This window comes from Octopus sinensis, linkage group LG6 (assembly GCF_006345805.1).
Source record: "Octopus sinensis linkage group LG6, ASM634580v1, whole genome shotgun sequence".
Taxonomy (NCBI): Eukaryota; Metazoa; Mollusca; class Cephalopoda; order Octopoda; family Octopodidae; genus Octopus; species Octopus sinensis.
The window spans coordinates 100,658,401-100,679,057 of NC_043002.1; the positions used below are offsets into that span (position 1 = coordinate 100,658,401).

At 39.7% G+C, this 20,657-nt stretch overlaps 1 protein-coding gene across 2 annotated transcripts in view; it reads left to right on the forward strand.

Moving 5' to 3' along the window:
* Window positions 1-20,657, forward strand: part of LOC115213303 (BAI1-associated protein 3-like) — a 1,469,361-nt gene that overhangs the window by 1,442,796 nt on the left and 5,908 nt on the right. For both annotated transcript variants that reach the window (XM_036504187.1, XM_036504188.1), the window contains one exon: window positions 5,990-6,192. In XM_036504187.1, coding sequence (XP_036360080.1) covers window positions 5,990-6,192 — 203 coding nt within the window. The remainder of the gene's footprint in view (window positions 1-5,989; window positions 6,193-20,657) is intronic.

Here is a 20,657-nt window from a genome sequence, read left to right on the forward strand (position 1 = left end):
AACCCGTAACCATGTTGCCGAGAACCGAAATTCCTGCCACACAGCCACCCCAGCGCCGACATATTGGAAATAGAAATGTTTTTGGTATTAGTGGTGATATTGCTGGTATACTGTTGTGACGGTGGTGATGATGATGGTGGTGGTGGTGTAGTAGTAGTAGTAGTAGTAGTAGTAGTAGTAGTAGTAGTAGTAGTAGTAGTAGTAGTAGTAGTAGAGTGTGGTGGTTGTGGTGTTCGTACTTTGTGCGTAATAGGTATGTTGGGGGTTTAGGTGTGGTACTGAAGACGGTTGGGAAAGCAATAGTTTTTATAGTATTAATGGTGGCATTAGTAGCAATGTGTTTAAGATGGTGTCAAGATAGAACTTGCTTAAGATATGGGCTGGCATGTATTAAAATGTAAATGTTTGCATAGGGTTATGCTTTACACTAGCACTACGAAGTACACGCCACACACACTCGCACATTACATATATTATATATATACATATATTATATATATATATATATATATATATATATAATGTATGTATTATAAAGGAAGTTGAGTGTACACGTATTAACCGTTTTTATTTCATTAAATATATTTTTGTTTCGTTTTATATATACTTAATGCATATTTTCATGGTGGTTCTGATATTTTTTTTTTCCTTTTTAATAAGGTTGTGAATGGTGTGTGTGTGTGTGTGTACTTGATTTTCACATTCCAAAAATATTTCTTCATAACTCCCACATCATCTGCTTTGACAACATAAGGTAGGCGCGCGCTTGTGCGCTAGCTTTTGAAGTGACCTAGTTAGTATGGTTAGTTGACAGAAAATTTAACTAAATAAATATTAAGGCATTTTGTATTGGTCAACTGCTATGCAAATCTGTACGTTAAGGTACATACAGTGGTGATGTACTCATTAAGGTATCTACAGTGGTGATGTACTCAATACGGTACATACAGTGGTGATGTACTCATTAAGGTACATACAGTGGTGATGTACTCATTAAGGTATATACAGTGGTGATGTACTCATTAAGGTATATACAGTGGTGATGTACTCATTAAGGTACATACAGTGGCGATGTACTCATTAAGGTACATACAGTGGTGATGTACTCATTAAGGTACATACAGTGGCGATGTACTCATTAAGGAATATACAGTGGCGATGTACTCAATACGGTACATACAGTGGCGATGTACTCATTCAGGTACATACAGTGGCGATGTACTCATTAAGGTACATACAGTGGTGATGTACTCATTAAGGTACATACATTGGTGATGTACTCATTAAGGTACATACAGTGGTGATGTACTCATTAAGGTATATACAGTGGTGATGTACTCATTAAGGTACATACAGTGGTGATGTACTCATTAAGGAATATACAGTGGCGATGTACTCATTAAGGTACATACAGTGGCGATGTACTCATTAAGGTACATACAGTGGTGATGTACTCATTAAGGTATATACAGTGGCGATGTACTCATTAAGGTACATACAGTGGTGATGTACTCATTAAGGAATATACAGTGGCGATGTACTCAATACGGTACATACAGTGGCGATGTACTCATTAAGGAATATACAGTGGCGATGTACTCAATACGGTACATACAGTGGCGATGTACTCAATACGGTACATACAGTGGCGATGTACTCATTAAGGTACATACAGTGGTGATGTACTCATTAAGGTATATACAGTGGTGATGTACTCATTAAGGTACATACAGTGGTGATGTACTCATTAAGGTATATACAGTGGTGATGTACTCAATACGGTATACAACGTCGCAGTCAAGTCTGTGTGGTAAGAAGTTTGCTTCCCAACCACATGGTTCCGGGTTCAGTCCCACTTCGTGGCACCTTGGACTAACGACATTACCTGCACGGGTGCACATGACGTGCAACATGCCATGATGAGACGATCGCAGCGCAACGTGAAATGAAGTGTTTTGCTCAAGAACACAACGCAGAGCTCTATCTGGGAATCGAAACCGCGGTCTGGCACTGAGCCATGCATCTTACATGCACACACACACACACACACACACACACACACACACACACACACGCACATGCATATTTTTGTCCTTCCCATCACCATTTGACTTGACAACCGGTGTTGGTTCGTTTACGTTCTGTAACATGGCAGTTCGGCAAAAGAGGCCGGTAGAATAAGTTATAGTCTTAAATAACAGATACTGGAGTCAATTTTTCCTGCTAAACCCTTTCAGGAGTTGCACCGACATAGCCACAATACAATGAAAGAAACAAGTAGAAGAAAGGCAGAAAAAATAACTGCACAATTGTTAGCAGTTCTGTAAGGGGAGATAATTTCAAGAAATTAAGAATGAATCTCTCAACATACTTCACTTGTTTATGGAAAGTGTAGTGAAAAAAACAACAACTTTCATCTCCTAAGCAACAGGACAACGATGGAGTCTTCTCGTACCCACTCGACTGGTTAGAAATAGCAACCAAGTCTTCTTCAAGTCACATCCCACACTTTAGAATATCTCGAAGGAAGCATTAGATAAGGTAGTGTTAGGTACATAGTCTGAAAGAAAAAGATGGTGTAACCACGGCTGGAACGCCTTTTACAAAACGTTCACCCAATTTGGTGCGTTAGTTACCTCTAAGTTTCACCGGTGATGGCTTATTTGTGTGTGTGTGTGTTTGTATTTATATAACAAAACAGGAATGTGTATTTTCTCTCTCTCTCTCTCTCTCTCTCTCTCTCTCTCTCTCTCTCGGTATTATTCTCCATTGCACACGTTTCATTTGCTAACCGGAATCACAAAATTGTATATGTTGGATAAGCGAAAGAAACTTTATATTAGAAATTCTTGAGAGACCACATACATACATACATGCATAGAGCCGGGAGTAGATAGCTGTGTGGTTAAGGAATACGCTTCGCAACCACGTTGTTTCGAGGTCAGTCTCACTGCTAGCAAATGTCTTCTACTACAGCACTGAGTCAACAATCGAGTGTGTATTTGGTGAACGGAAATCGTGTGTGTGTTCGCGATCGCGAGTCATTGTATTTGTCCCCACACCACTTCCTGACAACTGGTATTGGTTTGTTTACGTCCGCGTAACTTAGCGGTTTGACAAATTGTTAGACTTTAAAAGATAATAACTGCATGGCCACAGTTCTCGGATTGAAACAAGTACAATAGTAAAAATATACATAACAGAACGGAGAGTTACATATGCGGTTGTGACGTTTTATCATGTAGCATATGCTTCTACGGTACATTTGTGGTTTCATACTTTTATATAGAATGGTTGTATACTGTCAATCTAACAAAAACGTGACAGTAGGGGGTACACCACCGCTGTATAGCCCTAGGAAGCATCGAACGCCTCCTGATAGCTTTGACACATTTTTAAGGACACAGGGAAAAAATGTGTCAAAGCTATCAGGAGGCGTTCGATGCTTCCTAGGGCTATACAGCGGTGGTGTACCCCCTACTGTCACGTTCTTGTTAGATTGACAGTATACAACCATTCTATCGCCCCACCACCGTACATGTCTCTACGAGAGATTTAGAAATTCAATATTTCCTACTTTTATATAATTTTATTGCTAAGGCTCATGTACAAACATCAAGCTTTACATAATGTACATTCAATTACCAAACATTCCAACAGTCAGCGTGAACTAATTGAAGTTTAGTTAAAAGTGAGCCACGAGCAAAACAAATACATTGAGAACCACTGATGTTGATGATAGACATAAACATTAACCACTTAACCACAACTTAGAAAAGTAAATTAATTGATTAACTAAAGAGTAAGCTTCTTTGGGGTCATACAAACTTACGTCAAAAATTTAACGTCTAAAAGGTATAAACTCAATACGATTATGTAGATTTATAATTTATATTACACCTAAAACGACAAGGTGGTTACGGCTGGATTGCCTTCAATCATAGATTTGTTCGATTAAAGCTGATCAGAAGCCAAACAGTAGCATGAACTGATTTACACAGTCAACTGGATATGACTGAATTAAAGTGAGTGATTGATATACCTACGAAGGTATTTTGGCAGAATCGGTAAATCAAATTCAGTGTGTGTGTGTGTGTGTGTGTAAGCAAAAACGGATTTCTTCATTTCTAAAGTTGTAGAATGAACTTTACAGTAGGAAACAGTACTACAGCATGTATAAAACAAATAAAAAAAAGGTATTCAATATACCACCAGTGTGAGGTTAACAGCGGACCTTGAAGCAATCCAGAGAAGATTCACAAAGAAGATCGTCTCTTTGCTCAGCTACTGGGAAAGGTTGAAACAGCTAAGACTCTACTCCCTGGAGAGAAGACGGGAGAGGTATGCAGTAATATATATCTGGAAGATCCTGGAAGGAATTGGGCCAAATTTTGGCATTGAAAGCTACACCAATGCCAGAACGGAACGACACTGCATGGTGCCAGAGATCCCAGCAATGCCATCACGCTTCAGGACCCGCTACTGCAACAGCCTGGGTTTCAAGGGCCCACAGCTTTTTAATATTCTCCCAATGAGTCTGAGGAACTTGCACAAAGTAGATGTAGGAGTTTTTAAATCTAAGCTGGACCTTTTTCTGTCGAGAGTCCCAGATGAACCTACCTCACGGCAAGAGGTGCAAATGAGGGTAGCTATATCAAACTCCATTCTTCATCAAGTGCCACATATTAGAGGAGGCTCCTAGTAATAACAGTTAGCGCAAAACGGCGGTGCATCAGCATGTCCGCAGCTCTGAGCTGAAACTAGAAAAAAAAGATATTTTTAAAAGTAGTGGGCGGCTTTTGACTGGTCGTGCGATGAAAGCCTTTTTTAATGAAGTCAGACTGTGATTCTGTTTTGAAATTGACCACCCGAAGTTTTAATATATGCTGACAAGCTGAGATGAGCTCTGATTTTTTTTTTTTTTACCATTGGTGTGGAATGGCGAATGTTATGGAGCTTCTCCTTTAGACAGTGGCCACAAAACTTAGATTCCTAATTGCTGGTTCTCTGACTATATATGAGATGTTCATATTCGTTCTTGCACCCTTTGATTTAGAAATGTTTTTGTGTAGTGCTTAGTGGTTAGGGTAATCGGCTCACGACTGTAATCATGAGTTCGATTCCTGGCGACGCATTTTGTACTTGAGCAAGACGCTTTATTTCACGTTGCCCCTGTCCACTAAGTTAGCAAAATGAGTAGTACCTGTAATTCAAAAAGCCTGCCTTGTCACATTCTATGTCACGCTGAATCTCCCTGAGAATTTCGTTAAGGGTACGCGTGTCAGTGGAGTGCTCAGCCACATGCACGTTAATTTCACGAGTTAGCTGCTCCGTTGATCAGTTTAACAGAACCTGTTACTATGTTAGTGCTTGCCATTTTTAATATCAGTCATTAGAGTTGTTGAAGGATATGTTGGTGTGGTAGGCCACTCGCCTTCCAAAGCATTTGCCTTAACAAATTAACTGTGTTGGTGAGACAGCAGAATACATGTAATAGAGTCCTTTATTTTGCTGTACAGCTACTCAGAAAATGCGATATATTGAAAGGGGGTGATGAATTATGCATTGGGGTATTATGCTCGATTGTACCCTATAAGATTTCTCTTTCTTGTACGATTGGGAGAGTTACCTTTTGTGTGGGTGAGTTGTAGTTGTGTGCGTAAGCAAAAACGGATTTCCTCATTTCTAACGTTCTCATACAATCAACTTTACAGTCAACTGTGCTGAAACATGTTAAAATAAAAAAGTATTTAATATTTTTTTAAAGTAGTGTGATGAAAGCTTTTCTATAACGTCAGAATGTGGGTATGTTTTGGAATTGATCACTAGAAATTCTAACGTATGCTGGCAAGTTAAGATGAGCTCTGATTTCTTTTTTTACCATTGGTGTAGAATGGTGAAAGTTATGGAGCTTCTCCGTTAAGAGGGGTTGCTTTTGTCGCAAGCGGGGTTTTTGCTGTGTTTAAATATTTTGTCTTTTCTTTTACAGTCCAGTGAGCCCAGAACAGTGCAAACACAGAGGGGCAGCCATCCAGTTTATTGTGATGGACCATGACTTCATGTTCCAAAACGACATTGGTGGGGAAGCTTATATCCCACTTAGTGAAATCCCTGGTGTTAACGGAGCGGAAGTGACTGGATTCGAGGCCTTGAATATAATCTCCATGCCACTAATGCACCCTAGACACAAAGGTGAGTTACAAAGCCCCAGTCATTTGCAAAACTTTTTTTTTTGTAGTCGTTCCATTGATCTTATATGTGCCTGTCTGTGTCTGCTTATGTCTCCATGTTGTCTCTGTATATCCTATAACTTAGTTATCTCTCTATATATAAAGCTGAAGTTGTCTGTGTGTGGCAGGTTTGGTAGCCTTCAACTAACACTATCTCCTTCGAGACCCTGCGGCGCAAGTTGACCAAAATTGAGAGTATGATAGAAGAAAGCTTGCTCTTCATTCCGTAGAAGATAAAATTCAAATCGGACCATGTTAAGACCAAAAATTATTTACATCAAAAAGGTGCTTTTTTTCTATGAAAATCCCTATTTTTTACGATTTTTTGACTGCTGTGTCGCCATTTTTCGGTGTATTTCAACCAGAAAGATATTCACTTAAAGAGAATAATAAGCTACATAATGCACAATTTATACTTTTCAAAAATTCCAATTCTAAAGGGTCGAAACAAACCCGAGTAACGCCGGGCGATACTGCTAGTAGGGTATATAATGTTCGATAAATGATATTCGACAAATTATAAACCAAATGAAAAGAAGCACTCGGATTGAAATGATCGATTAATTCCCATAAAGGTAGTGCCCCAGATTGGCCGCAGTCTTATGACTAAAATACTGAATAAGTAATAATATGTGTGTGGATGGAAGGATGGATGCTAGTTGTTTTCGTCAGCAAACCCAAGATCTTGATGGAGCCTTACCTTGTATATATGTGTATGTGTGCGTTTGTGTTCGATCGTTTGTGCGTGTGTGAGAGCTTACCTTCATCAGGATAAAGTACTCAATACTGAAAATTGAGTGCAATATTTATTGTGGCGATGAAGTCACACTGTTACCATTCAGCGTTTCACGTATCTGGCTATGAGACCTGGTATTTATAGCAAGACAAAAGGCGGCGAGCTGGCAGAAACGTTAGCACGCTGGGCGAAATGCGTAGCCGTATTTCGTCTGCCGTTACGTTCTGAGTTCAAATTCCGCCGAGGTCGACTTTGCCTTTCATCCTTTCGGGGCCGATAAATTAAGTACCAGTTACGCACTGGGGTCGATATAATCGACTTAATCCGTTTGTCTGTCCTTGTTTGTCTTCTCTGTGTTTAGCCCCTTGTGGGTAGTAAAGAAATAGGTATTTATAGCAAGATATTCATGAGTGATCAGTTGTTATGTGGGAAATGATACGAAGTAGTGTTTATATTTAAGGTATTAATATAAGTGTAGCCAAAGTGAAAGAAAAATCACGATGACTAATAACATCTTCCTATACAAAGTACACACTCTGGAACTCCGTCGGTTACGACGAGGCGTCGTCCAGTTGATTCGATCAACCCGCTCGTGAAATTGATATTCGTGAGGCTGGGCACTCCACAGACACGCGTACCTTAAAGTAATTCTCGGGTAGATTCAACGTAACACAGAATCTGACAAGGCAGGCACATTGTAATACAAGTACTACTCGTTTTTGCCAACTGACTGGACTAGAACAACATGAAATAAAGTGTCTTGCTCAAGGACACAACGTACTGCCCGAAATCGAACTCATGACCTTAAGATCGTGAGCCAAATACCCTAACCACTAAGCTACACACCTTCACAGTACACACACACAATTGTCACATACGCATACACCAATTCATTTCATATGTACATCTGCACTTACATAGTCACACATGGATATGAGCGCACGTTCGCACGCAGACGCACACGCACACACACACACCGGTTTATCCAGCTCTTTCCCGTGGTTATTGGTCGTCTATCTATCTTTATATCAATATATCTAACGAGCAAGCATTACGTTTGAATAAATGTCTATTTATTCGTCATTTTGAATTATGTCTACGTACTAGATTTGTCCTTACATTTACTCATGCTTAATCACGCCCCCCCCCACCACCATCACACGAAGATGTTTATATAGCCAACTGCATAAGAGTACGGCTGTGCGGTAAGAAGCTTGATTCTCAACCACATGGTTCCGGGTTTAGTCCCGCTGCGTGGCACCTTTGGCAAATGTCTTCTACTGTAGCATCGGGCCGACCAAATTATTATGAGTGGATGTGATAGATATATATATATCTTTTACTCTCTTTTACTTGTTTCAGTCATTTGACTGCGGCCATGCTGGAGCACCACCTTTTAGTCGAGAAAATCGACCCCGGGACTTATTCTTTGTAAGCCCAGTACTTATTCTATCGGTCTCTTTTGCCGAACCGCTAGATGACGGGGACGTAAACACACCAGGGGGCTAAACACAGACACACAAACACATACACACACACACATATATATATACATATATACGACAGGCTTCTTTCAGCTTCCGCCTACCAAATCCACTCACAAGGCATTGGTCGGCCCGGGACTATAGCAGAAGACACTTGCCCAAGATGCCACGCAGTGGGACTGAACCCGGGACCATGTGCTTCGTTAGCAAGCTACTTACCACACAGCCACTCCTGCGCCTATATATATATATATATATATATATATATATATATATATATATATATATATATATATATATATATATATATATTTATGTTAGGGAGCGCAAAAAATGCAACTCTTGAAATTGGTAACCAAGAATCGATATTTTGTTGCGAATTAGGATTTTTAAAAACGCATATAAAGAACTTTGCGGTTTAATATTTTTTTCAGACTCCGCAGCGCAACAGAAAATTTTAAAAACCGCTATTTTGGGTCAAAGTTTGGATTTTATGGATTATAGGTCGTAATGAATACATACTGCTACAAACTAGAATGCAAAACAGTAAATATAGCATTCTTAAGAGATTGCACATCAAGTTTCAGTAAAATTCACTAATACCTTGAGGTTCCGCATTGGCTATAAAGCGAACGAGAGTGTGAGCTTCTCTCCAGTGCAGTTGCAACGGTCGTTGCATGTGGACGTAGGTCGTACGTGTGAGAAGTTTTCTGCTTTGTACCTTCAGTTTAGGTCATTGTATCAAAATTAATGATCCTGTTAAATTTAGTGTTGTTTACATTTAGTGATGACTCAAAAGCCAATAATGCATTAAGATACTGAATGCCCAATATTTGGTAATCCATGAGATCTTAGCGAGCAAGTTTTGCCAACTTACAAGGACGTACTAAAATGTATTTTATTTGAACGAGAAAAAGAAAAGAATGTAGTTAAGAAAGATCCTTCAATTACACAAATTGTCGAGATTGTAACAGAAAATATAATTCTTCTTTGGCAAAAGGCATTTAACCCTTGTGTTACGATTGAGTCAGTTAAACCAAAAATCTTAAACTTTTATGTAAAGTACCATGCATTACTAAAATCTATGAAAAATAGAAAAAAATGTGCCATCATTTTAAACAAAGAGTAATGTGTTCAAAAACAATGCAACAAAAGATTTATTTGACATTTCCTGTTGCAAGTGCAAATCCTTTTAAAACTGCAATTGTAGTAGAGACAAAGTACCTCAGAGAAAACAAGGTATTTTACAGGATCAACGGACAATCATTGGCAGAATAGATCAAGCAGTATTTAAACAGGGCGTTCAGTGGCCGATTAGAAAGAATCGGCCAGATCAGAGTCGCCCTTCTACATCAGCAAAGGAAAGTAAGATTTTTCGGTTTAACTTACTCAAATTGTCAAAATTGTTGCAGAAAAAATAATTGTTTAATTTATTTTAATATGTGTGGTAACCAAGACCTCATTTAACACATATATTCGGTGACTTTGTTTTCATTATTTTTAATACTAAGTCGAAAAGTCTATTTAGTTCACATAATTTTGAAGTTTCAAGTGCGTTGCGGAGCCAAAAAATATAAATTTTAGAGTTTGGGACTTTAACACTATTGTTTCTAAAGGATGTTGCAAAAGAAAATTGATACGTAACAATGAATATAAAAATAATTGATTTTTCGTTCATTATTCATAATTTCAAGTGGACTGCGGAGCCTAAAGACATAAATTTAAGAACTTCAGATTTTAACACAGTTGTTTTTAAAAAATTTCACAATACAAAATATATTCTTAAAAACATATATCGAAAATCTGCATAAAAGATACCTTTTTCGCTCCAACCTAATATATATATAATATATATATATATATATATATATATATATATATATATGCATACATACAAACATATATGTACGTACCGACATCTACATGTATATATACATGCATATATAAATATATATATACGTGCAGGACATCACAAGAAGACGAAAAAATCAACAGAACGAAAACGGAGAAGACATTTTGTTACAACAGAAGGACAGAGACGTGGAACAAGACGAAACGAAAACGAAAAAGGGAAAAACAATTATGTGCAGCAGAAAAACGAAGTACAGGACATGCTACACAAGGAAAAATCCCCTTCATCAGCTGTCGCTAGCAGACACGTGTTTCGAAGGCAGAGACAGAACACGTAAGGTCAAGCTAGGCCTTCCTACGAGAGAATTAAAATAAAATAAACTTGTAGAGGGGTAAACGAGCAAGAAAAAATGTAACACAAAAAGGGACGTAACAAAGAACTGCACAAAAAATACATACAAGAAAAAAATAATACAAAATTGAAGATACATGTACACGAAAATACATAACGAGAATTAAATTACAATACAAGAAATCAAAAATAAACAAGAGAACAAACGAAAAAGACGAACGGAAGCCTTTGTTCTGGCATGAACGAGAGGGTAACTGGCGAGCGCGAGGAAACATGACCTTATGGCCTGAATGCAACAGGCGGGAAGGTTTAGCAGTGACGAAAGTGAGGAGGAGTAGGAGAGAGAGAGACAGACAGATAGAGGAAGACACAGGCTAGAGAGAAGGGTGAGGTAGAGAGAGCAAGAGAGAGAGAGAGGGGAAGTTAAAGCAATGTGTTACATTTTTTCTTGCTCGTTTACCCCTCTACAAGTTTATTTTATTTTAATTTTCTCGTAGGAAGGCCTAGCTTGACCTTACGTGTTCTGTCTCTGCCTTCGAAACACGTGTCTGCTAGCGACAGCTGATGAAGGGGATTTTTCCTTGTGTAGCATGTCCTGTACTTCGTTTTTCTGCTGCACATAATTGTTTTTCCCTTTTACGTTTTCGTTTCGTCTTGTTCCACGTCTCTGTCCTTCTGTTGTAACAAAATGTCTTCTCCGTTTTCGTTCTGTTGATTTTTTCGTCTTCTTGTGATGTCCTGTACGTATATATATATTTATATATGCATGTATATATACATGTAGATGTCGGTACGTACATATATGTTTGTATGTATGCATATATTTTATTTATTACACTATTGTCTGACAGCGCTTCGCGTCGGGTTCGTTTGAATTTTCGATTTTTCGAATTCTCACTTCGTTCCGTTCCCTCCTCTTTGTCCGTTTTTACAGTTTATATATATATATATATATGTGTGTGTGTGTGTATGTGCGTGTTTACCCCCTCCGCCATCGTTTGATAACCAATGCTGGTGTGTTTACGTCCCCGTAAGCAAGCAGTTCGACAGAAGAGACCGATAGAATAAACACCAAGCTTACAAAGAATAAGTTCAGGGGTCGATGTCTTCGATTAAAAGACAGTGCTCCAGCATCGCCAGTCAAATGACTGAAACAAGTAAAAAGAATAAAAGTGTATAAACATACATTACACACACACATATCCTAATGTTGTTTCTGAGTTTGTGTATAAATATAGTACACGCACACACTACTATCTATCTCTCTTTGTGTGGTGGTGGATTTAGCAAATTTCAACATACATGAGAAAGTTATTTTTCCCATTTATTATTTTGGCAATGAAAATTACCAAAGGCTGACAACAACAACCAGAAGTCAATGCACTGCTAGAGGTTGGTGACTACATATTTTGGCTACGTTTTACTGACAGATATTTGGAAAGTTACCAAACTGCAGTAGTTGTACAGATGGTGACATTACGCTGCCTGAATATTTGCCAGAGGGAAGAAAAAAAAGCCAAATCATATTTATGAAAATATATAATAAAAACGCGGAAGAAAGAACTTGACCTTTAATTATTCCAGCTGGAAATTCCTCATGTCTTATATATTTTGGATTGACTGCGGATATGATTATCTGTTGACCTTACTGGTTATTGTATTTGTGTGGTACCAGTGAATATTTTGTCTTTATGGACGAATTTTATGAAAATTATATAGAAAGGTTTTTGCGATCGACTTCTTCCGTGACCTGTGACAGGATTTAAGCTCGGCACTTCAGGCTAATGTCAATTATAGTGCCACCACTTACTGCAGTGAAAAATGTTGCGAGTGACCGAATTGTTGACGTGTTGGCTAGTCAGTTAGACTGAGATTTGGCAGTACATATCGTGTTTGTGGCAAATTTACGTAGCTTCTCGACCTACTACAAAGAGCAGCCAAATATTTCTTTTATCACAGCGACAGAGATTAAATATCTACTACAACTAATAGCAACCAAATTTCCTCTATCGACTGTCTTATAGCCATCCTACTTAACTGTCTGTGCTCTAATTAAAATTACCAAAAAAGAAAAACAAATAGGTACCATGGGAAGATGTATCTCACATCTATTGTAGTTGATTAGTTTTAAATGGACACTGATTAGGAAAACTTGTGTTCAAAGGGACTCCAGCTTTAACAAATTTCTTTATTTTAAGGGACTACATTATCCAATGTGTTCTTTTGTTAAGGTCAGAGTCTGGGTCGACAAAAGTTGTGTGCATGAGTATTTGTGTCGCTGTATCATGATATAATGCGATAGTTTAAGTAAGCATCACTATCACACAAGCGAGGGTGTCTCACATTTAATGGTTGGACACAACGAACGATCATAGATCTGCTAAAACAAAATAATACAAGCGTATGTGGAAATCGTCTATACCACCGTATTTTCCACAATCACACGAATATGTATATCTGTTCTATAATAATCATATTCCGTATGTAAGTACGTAGTTCGAGTCGACTTGTTTATTCAAGCAGACCCATGATCAATCGTGTCCAACCATGAACATCACGACTTGTTTGCAAAGAGTTCCTTTACGGTTTACGTCATCAACTGTTGTTATTATTTTGAAAGAATGTTTGAGGGAAATTTGGCTGCTATTTTTTGCAAGGTGAATGAGATGTAGCTGCTCTGGATTCCGCTCATATGTATGTCTTTGTTGATAGATGTAAAGATGTGTGCCTCTTTGTATGTGTGTGTGTGTGTGTTCATGTAACTGATGTCTCCCGGCTTCAATATCTTGTAGAGAAATAACGTATTCTCGTCCGTTATATTTGACGTTAACTGACCAGTGGTCGTGATCTCTTGGGAAAGACATCACAGAATAAGAAGAGGAATTCATAATAATAATGATATTAATAATAATGATCAGAAAAAGAACAACAACAACAACAATCCATGCTTCGGGTGCAGTAATGAAGAGGGCAAAATTGAAATACGCATCTCGCTAGATTGCTTAAGTCAGGCAAGAAATCCCTCCACGCGCTCAAGCACGCACGCACATACATTTACACACACACGCGCACATACTCTCTCATACACACACACATTATATATATATTTATATATATATATAGCAGGGATAATCGTTCATGGCAGAAATATCTCAGTGACACCCATTTATTACAACAAAAGCAATAAGAGGGAAATGTTATGATTTACCGTAGGCAGTGAGATTTCCTGTAGACTGCAATTTTGAAGAGGTCATCTCTCAGGTCACCACGTCCTGGACATATTTAGCATCTCCTTTAAACTCTATTTAATGGATTCTCCTTTGCAAGTACTGTCCCTCCATCTCCCCTTTCTCTCTCTCTCTCTCTCTCTCTCGTTTTCTCTTTCTTTCTACTTTACGTAAACTTACTTTTTCTTCATACTATAATTTTCATGCGAATGCTTTCTACATTTCGTCTGTCACAAAACAGCCATTATTTCTTTCCCCTCTTCTCTCTCTCTCTCTCTCAATTTGTCTACCTTCCTTCTATATTCTCAGAAATTAACGTTTATATTTTAAATGTGAGATTTAGAAACACGAATTTGTATCCGGCGAAGTATAAATGGAAATATATACCCACATGTATACATACATAGAAACATACCTACATACATACACCCACACGCATGTGTATCCAATATGATTTTCGAGTGTTTTTCTGTCTAAGTCTTAAATCTTAAGATTCAGTGTGTGTGTGTGTGTGTGTGTGTGTGTGTGTGCGTGCATGTCAGTCAATGCAGTTATAATAATGAAGGGAATTGTTAAAGAAAAGACAAGCAGCAAAGATGGTACAGAATGTAGATAAATCATAAATACAAGAGCTTTCTGTCCCACCCTCTTTCCACCCCATTTGCACCCTCGTTCTTTTTGTTTTGTTTTGATTTTTTTACATCATCTTTGTCTTCACGTCATATTACCGTCATCATTAATGACATCGCTGTTACGACCATCACCGCCACCACAGATATTATTCCCATCATCATCATCATTAACTTAGTCTTTATTATTTTTATTAATAAGCCAGCGAGCTGGCAGAATCGTTAGCACGCCGGGAGAAATGTTTTGCAGTATTTCGTCTGTTGCTACGTTCTGAGTTCAAATTCTGCCGAGGTCGACTTTGCCTTTCATCTTTTCAGGGTCGATGAATTAAGTACCAGTTGAGTACCGGGGTCGATATAATCGACTTAATCCCTCTCCCAAAATCTCAGGCCTTATACTTACAGTAGAAACGATGATTACAATTAATATTATTATTATTATTGTTATTATTCAAAGTGGCGAGCTGGCAGAATCGTTAGCACGCCGGGGGAAATGCTTAGCGGTATTTCGTCTGTCGTTACATTGTGAGTTCAAATTCCGCCGAGGTCGACTTTGCCTTTCATCCTTTCGGGGTCGATAAATTAAGTAACAGTTACGCACTAGGGTCGATGTAATCGACTTAATACATATGTCTGTCTTTGTTTGTCCCCTCTATGTTTAGCCCCTTGTGGGTAATAAAGAAATAGGTATTTCGTTTGCCGCTACGTTCTGAGTTCAAATTCCTTTCGGGGTCGATTAAATAAGTACCAGTTACGCACTGGGGTCGATATAATCGACTTAATCCGTTTGTCTGTACTTGTTTGTCCTCCCTGTGTTTAGCCCGTTGTGGGTAGTAAAGAAATAGGTATTTCTCCCGTCGTTACACTCTGAGTTCAAATTCCGCTGAGGTCGACATTACCTTTCATCCTTTCGGGATCGATACATTAAGAACCAGTGAAACTAATATCACCACCACGAAGGCTGCGAGCTGACCGAATAGTTAGCAAGTCGGGCAAAATGCTTAGCGGCATTTCGTCTGTCTATACGTTCTGAGCTCAAATTTCGCCGAGTTCGACTTTGCCTTTCATCTTTTCGAGGTCGATAAAGTAAGTACCAGTTAAACGCTGGGGGTCGATGTAATCGACTCGTGCCCTCCCCTCCAAATTGCTCACCTAGTAGCAAAAATTTGAAGCCATTACCATTATTACCACAAAGAATGATCAGCATCACTATGATCATCAACATCGTCATTATTGCTATTACTCTTTTACTTTTTTTACTTGTTTCAGTCATTTGACTGTGGCCATGCTGGAGCACCGCCTTTAGTCGAGCAAATCGACCCCTGGACTTATTCTATCCGTACCCTTTTTGCCGAACCGCTAAGTTACGGGGACTTAAGCACACCAGCATCGGTTGTAAAGCGATGTTGGGGGGACAAACACAGACACACAAACACATACACACATATACATATATACATATACAAATATACAACAGGCTTCTTTCAGTTTCCGTCTTCCAAATCCACTCACAAGGCTTTAGTCGGCCCGAGGCTATAGTAGATGACACTTGCCCAAGGTGCCACACACGGAACCATGTGGTTGATAAAGCAAGCTACTTACCACACAGCCACTCCTACACCTATTACCAACCGTAACAGCAACAGCAGCGTACGATTACCACCACCACCTCAACTGCTATCATCAGTAGTGACTACTATCACCATTACGTCCACCATCACTATGAAAAACCATCATGTCCACCAAAAACATCAACATGGCCGCCACCGCCATCACTATTATCGTCACCGTCTCTGTCGTCCACCACCACTAACAACAACAACAACAACAACAACAACGACACTATTATCACAACCACCTTCACCATTATCATTACCTTCACTACCAACACCAACATCACCGCCGCCATCATATCCAACAACGCCACCAATAATTACATCACCGACAAGAGATGTTCGTGTTAGCTTATTGCTGTTGGAAATAGTCAACACTGAAATGACGGTTATTATTGAATGGACTGTTTGTTGTTTTTGTTGTTGGTGGTGTAGGTGGTGGTGGTGGTGGTGATGGTGGTGGTGGTGGTGGTGGTGGTGGTGGTGGTGGTGGTGGTGGTGGTGACAGCGGCGGTGAATATTGCGGAGGAGGAGCAGCAGCAGCAACGACAGGTTGTTGATGATGCTCATCTCATGATCGAGAAAGTGGAGATGTTGACGACGACGGAGGCGGCGGCGGCGACGGCGACGGCTTTGATACGTCGCGACGCGGCAGTCGCGCGTAGGTAGGTGGCAGCGGTGTTGGTGGTAGGATCTTGAAGGTAGTCATTAGGGTGTTATGATGATGATGATGATTAGGAGAAGGAGAAGACGACGAGGATACTCCTTGATCACGGTGACATTTGTCGTGGTGGTTGCGGTGGTAGTGGTTTAGTAGGTGGTTGTTAAAAATTGCAATGGTGGTGGTGGTGGTTTTATGCGACAATCATGCAACTGGAAGTGAGAGGTGGTGGTGGTGGTGGTTGAAAAGTGGTCGTTAGTGATTATAATGAAGGAGGAGCGGTAACGGTGATGGTGATGTGGTGATGATGATGATGATAATGGTGGTGATGGTGGCAGTGATGTTTTATGTGATGTTGATGCAGGTAGTAGTGAGAGATAGTGGCTGAGAGGCGGTCGTTAGTGGTCGTTACCGGGGTGGCTAGGGGGGATAATAATGATGTGGGGGGAGGGGATTGAGGGGGAGGGTGCGGTTCATTAGAATTAGTGATTAGAGGAAGGTTGTTTTTGATGGTGTAGTGGCAACGGTAAATCTCAAAACAGAACTGGTGAAGTAGAGGTGGGGGTGTTGGCGGAGGTGGGACGGGGATAGGATTGGTGAGAGCGCAGTCCGGTGGGGTGATGCTGGACGAGGTGGAGGAGTCTCACCTCAAGCAGATGTCTCTTGTCTCCTTGACATCACCGAGACTTCATCATCACCACACCTATAGACACGACTATCCCACACCATTGGATACAACTGCCAACCATCACCACTGCGACCTGACTACCACCACCACCACTACCACCACCACCATCTACGAATGTTCGATAAGGCCACACCCATTGACATAACTACCTTGCACTACGGTCATCAAAGCTACCACCATCACCATCCATCGGACCCTTACATGGTCACTCAACTTGCAAGAAATAATAACTAAATCTCACTCAAATCAGATTCTATCATCTTTAAAAAAAAAATGTACCAGGGTTGGCATACACATTTATGCTTTATTTAAGCATAGTAAGTTACCCATTACTCAAGCATAAATTGAAACACTTATTTGCAAAAAGGGTTGAAAATGTATAACGCTCCCTATCATTTTTTTTTTTCTTTTTGTTCAATTTTTCACTCTTGATTAAATATGGCGGTTCATATAAAACACGAACAAATTGTAACGTTGAATATGGCTGGTTTAAAGACCTGGAAAGTGATAAAGCGGTTGAAAAAGAGGATAAAAGGTTATGGTGAGAGGAAATAGTAGCCGTTTTCAATGATGTAAAATATTTTCAATAGGCGTGGCTGTGTGGCAAAAAGTTTGCTTCCCAACCACATGATTTCTGGTTCATTCCCTCTACGTGGTACCTTCGGCTAGTGTCTTCTACTATAGAATCGGGCCGACCAAAGCCTTGTGAGTGGATCTGGTAGACGGAAACTGAAAAAAGCTCGTCGTACATACATATGTGTGTGTGAGTGTGTGTGTCCACCATTGCTTGATAACTAATGCTGCTGTGTTTACGACCCCGTAACTTAGCGGTTCGGCAAAAGAAAACGATAGAATAAGTAATAGGCTTACAAAGAAAAGTCTTGGGGTCGATTTCTTCGACTGAAACCCTTTAAGGCGGTGCTCTAGCATGGATGCAGTCAAGTGACTGAAACATGTAAAAGAATGTGTGTGTGTGTGTGTATGTGTGTGTGTGTTTCTATCTATGTTCGTTCCTCAAAACCGCTTGACAACCGGTGTTGGTGTCTTTACATCCTTGTAAGCTAGGGGTTCGGCAAAAAAAGACCAATAGAAAAGTACCGAGGTCGATTCGTTCGACTAAGAAATTCTTCAAGAATGGTCACAGTCACATGACTGACACAATTAAAAGATGAAAAAAGAAAAATTACAATCAACTTTTAAAATCAGGCCCTTTTCTTTCTTCAGTCGAGTTCCAATTCCGAATGACCTGTCCTTGTTTTCTTTATATCGTCTATTTGGATGTTTTGTTGTCCCCTTTTTTGTATCACCTAACGGCCTGGGTGTTTTGCGTTCTTGTCCCATTTTGTATTAGTTACATATATATATATATATATATACATGCGTACGTACACTTTGGTCTCATATATATATATATATATATATATATATATTATATATATATATATATACCGCAGCCGGTACACATTGATAAATATGCTTTGGGGTTTCTAGCAGATGGTGAAAACAGGATGCTCACAAATGGATTGTCTTTTGATCATAAGTCAGTTAGATAAGGGTTTGACCAGGTGCTAAACAATTACTACAATAACCGTTATTGTTATGGCTACTCCCACCATCATCACTACAATTCATAACCTCCCTCCCCATCATTGTCACCATGGCGAACAGTAAGGCCACACCCAATGACACCACCACCATCACCACCACTACTTTCATTACTGCCCCTTCACAACGACTACTTCTTATGAGTCTTATCCGTTTCCCGCCGCCCCACTCCCGTGAATAACAAGTTCCATAGAACACCTTTCACATGGCAGCACCCTATACAGCTGTACACCAGTTCCAACCACCCACGCGTCCACATATTTATATCCTGGCCCTACAAAGACATTAACAATTGCAAGAATACCACCCCACCACTCTGCACCGCGCTGCTTGCACGCAACACTCGAGAACAACCATTCTATTCAATTCATCACATACAATGATGTCATTAACGCAACCGCCATCACCACCGTCACCACCAACACCTTCATCACCACTGGCCAGCCAAAGAATCTTGACGTAGTCATGCGATCCGCTAGAAATAGCAGCCAAATCTCCAAGTCATACTCTACCCTACCTGTGTTTTAAATGATAGTTTTTGTCTTTCAGTTGTTTCCGTTATTGGCCTGCAGCCATGTTGGGGCACTGTCTTGAAAGATTTAATTAAACAAATCGACCCCGATACTCCGGTACTCTCTTTTTCCATTTTTTTTTTACTGGTACTTATTCTATCGCTCTCTATTGCCGAACTGCTGTGTTACGTGGATGTAAAGAAACCAATACTGACTGTCAAGTGATGGTAGGGGACAGACAACGTAAATACACATACATGCACACATACGACGGACTTCTTTGTTTCCTTCTGTCAAATCAACTCATAAGACTCAGGTCAGCCCAGGGCTATAATAAAAGACACTGCCCAATGTGCCACACTGTGGCACTGAACCAAAGACCACATGGTTGGGAAGCAAGCTTCTTACCCACACAGCTACGCCTGCGTCTATGTGGACAATAATGTAATCTTGAGTTTACCCAACACAGGAAAAAGATAGGACGTTCAAAGCTGGGATACCTGATGAAAGGTCTGCTCTGTCAGGATCGACTTGAGGCTAAGTGTAACAAAGCCATCATCACTGCTAGGAAAACTACCACCAACACCACTAATATCTAAACATCAATATCATTACCGGCATCAGTATCTGCAACCAGGGCCCGATTAAGACCCATCGAGGCCCTAAGCACTTAAAAGATTTTGGTGCCCCCCTGTAAGATTATGTAATTCAAAATAGAAACAACAACAACAATCCATAAAATAATTTTTTTTATTTTTCAAAACGAAACAAAACAGTAAGAGGGAAAATAATGTTTATTTTTGTATACTTCCACTTTATATTTGAAAAGTTTCCTCCTACTTTTTGGAATTGCAAAGTCTTTGATTAGATCCTCAAAATTAATTTTGGGTAACACATCTGCAACTATACTTAGCAGAGGTAAAGGCATCCCGAATATTATTTTAGCAAGTTTACAGTGATTTCTTTTGTACCGTGAACCATTTACCATTTCTATGGTGCCCCCTCCTTCCCTTGGTGCCCTAAGCGGCGCGTAGCACGTGCTTATTTTGCTTAACGGTTAATCCAGCAC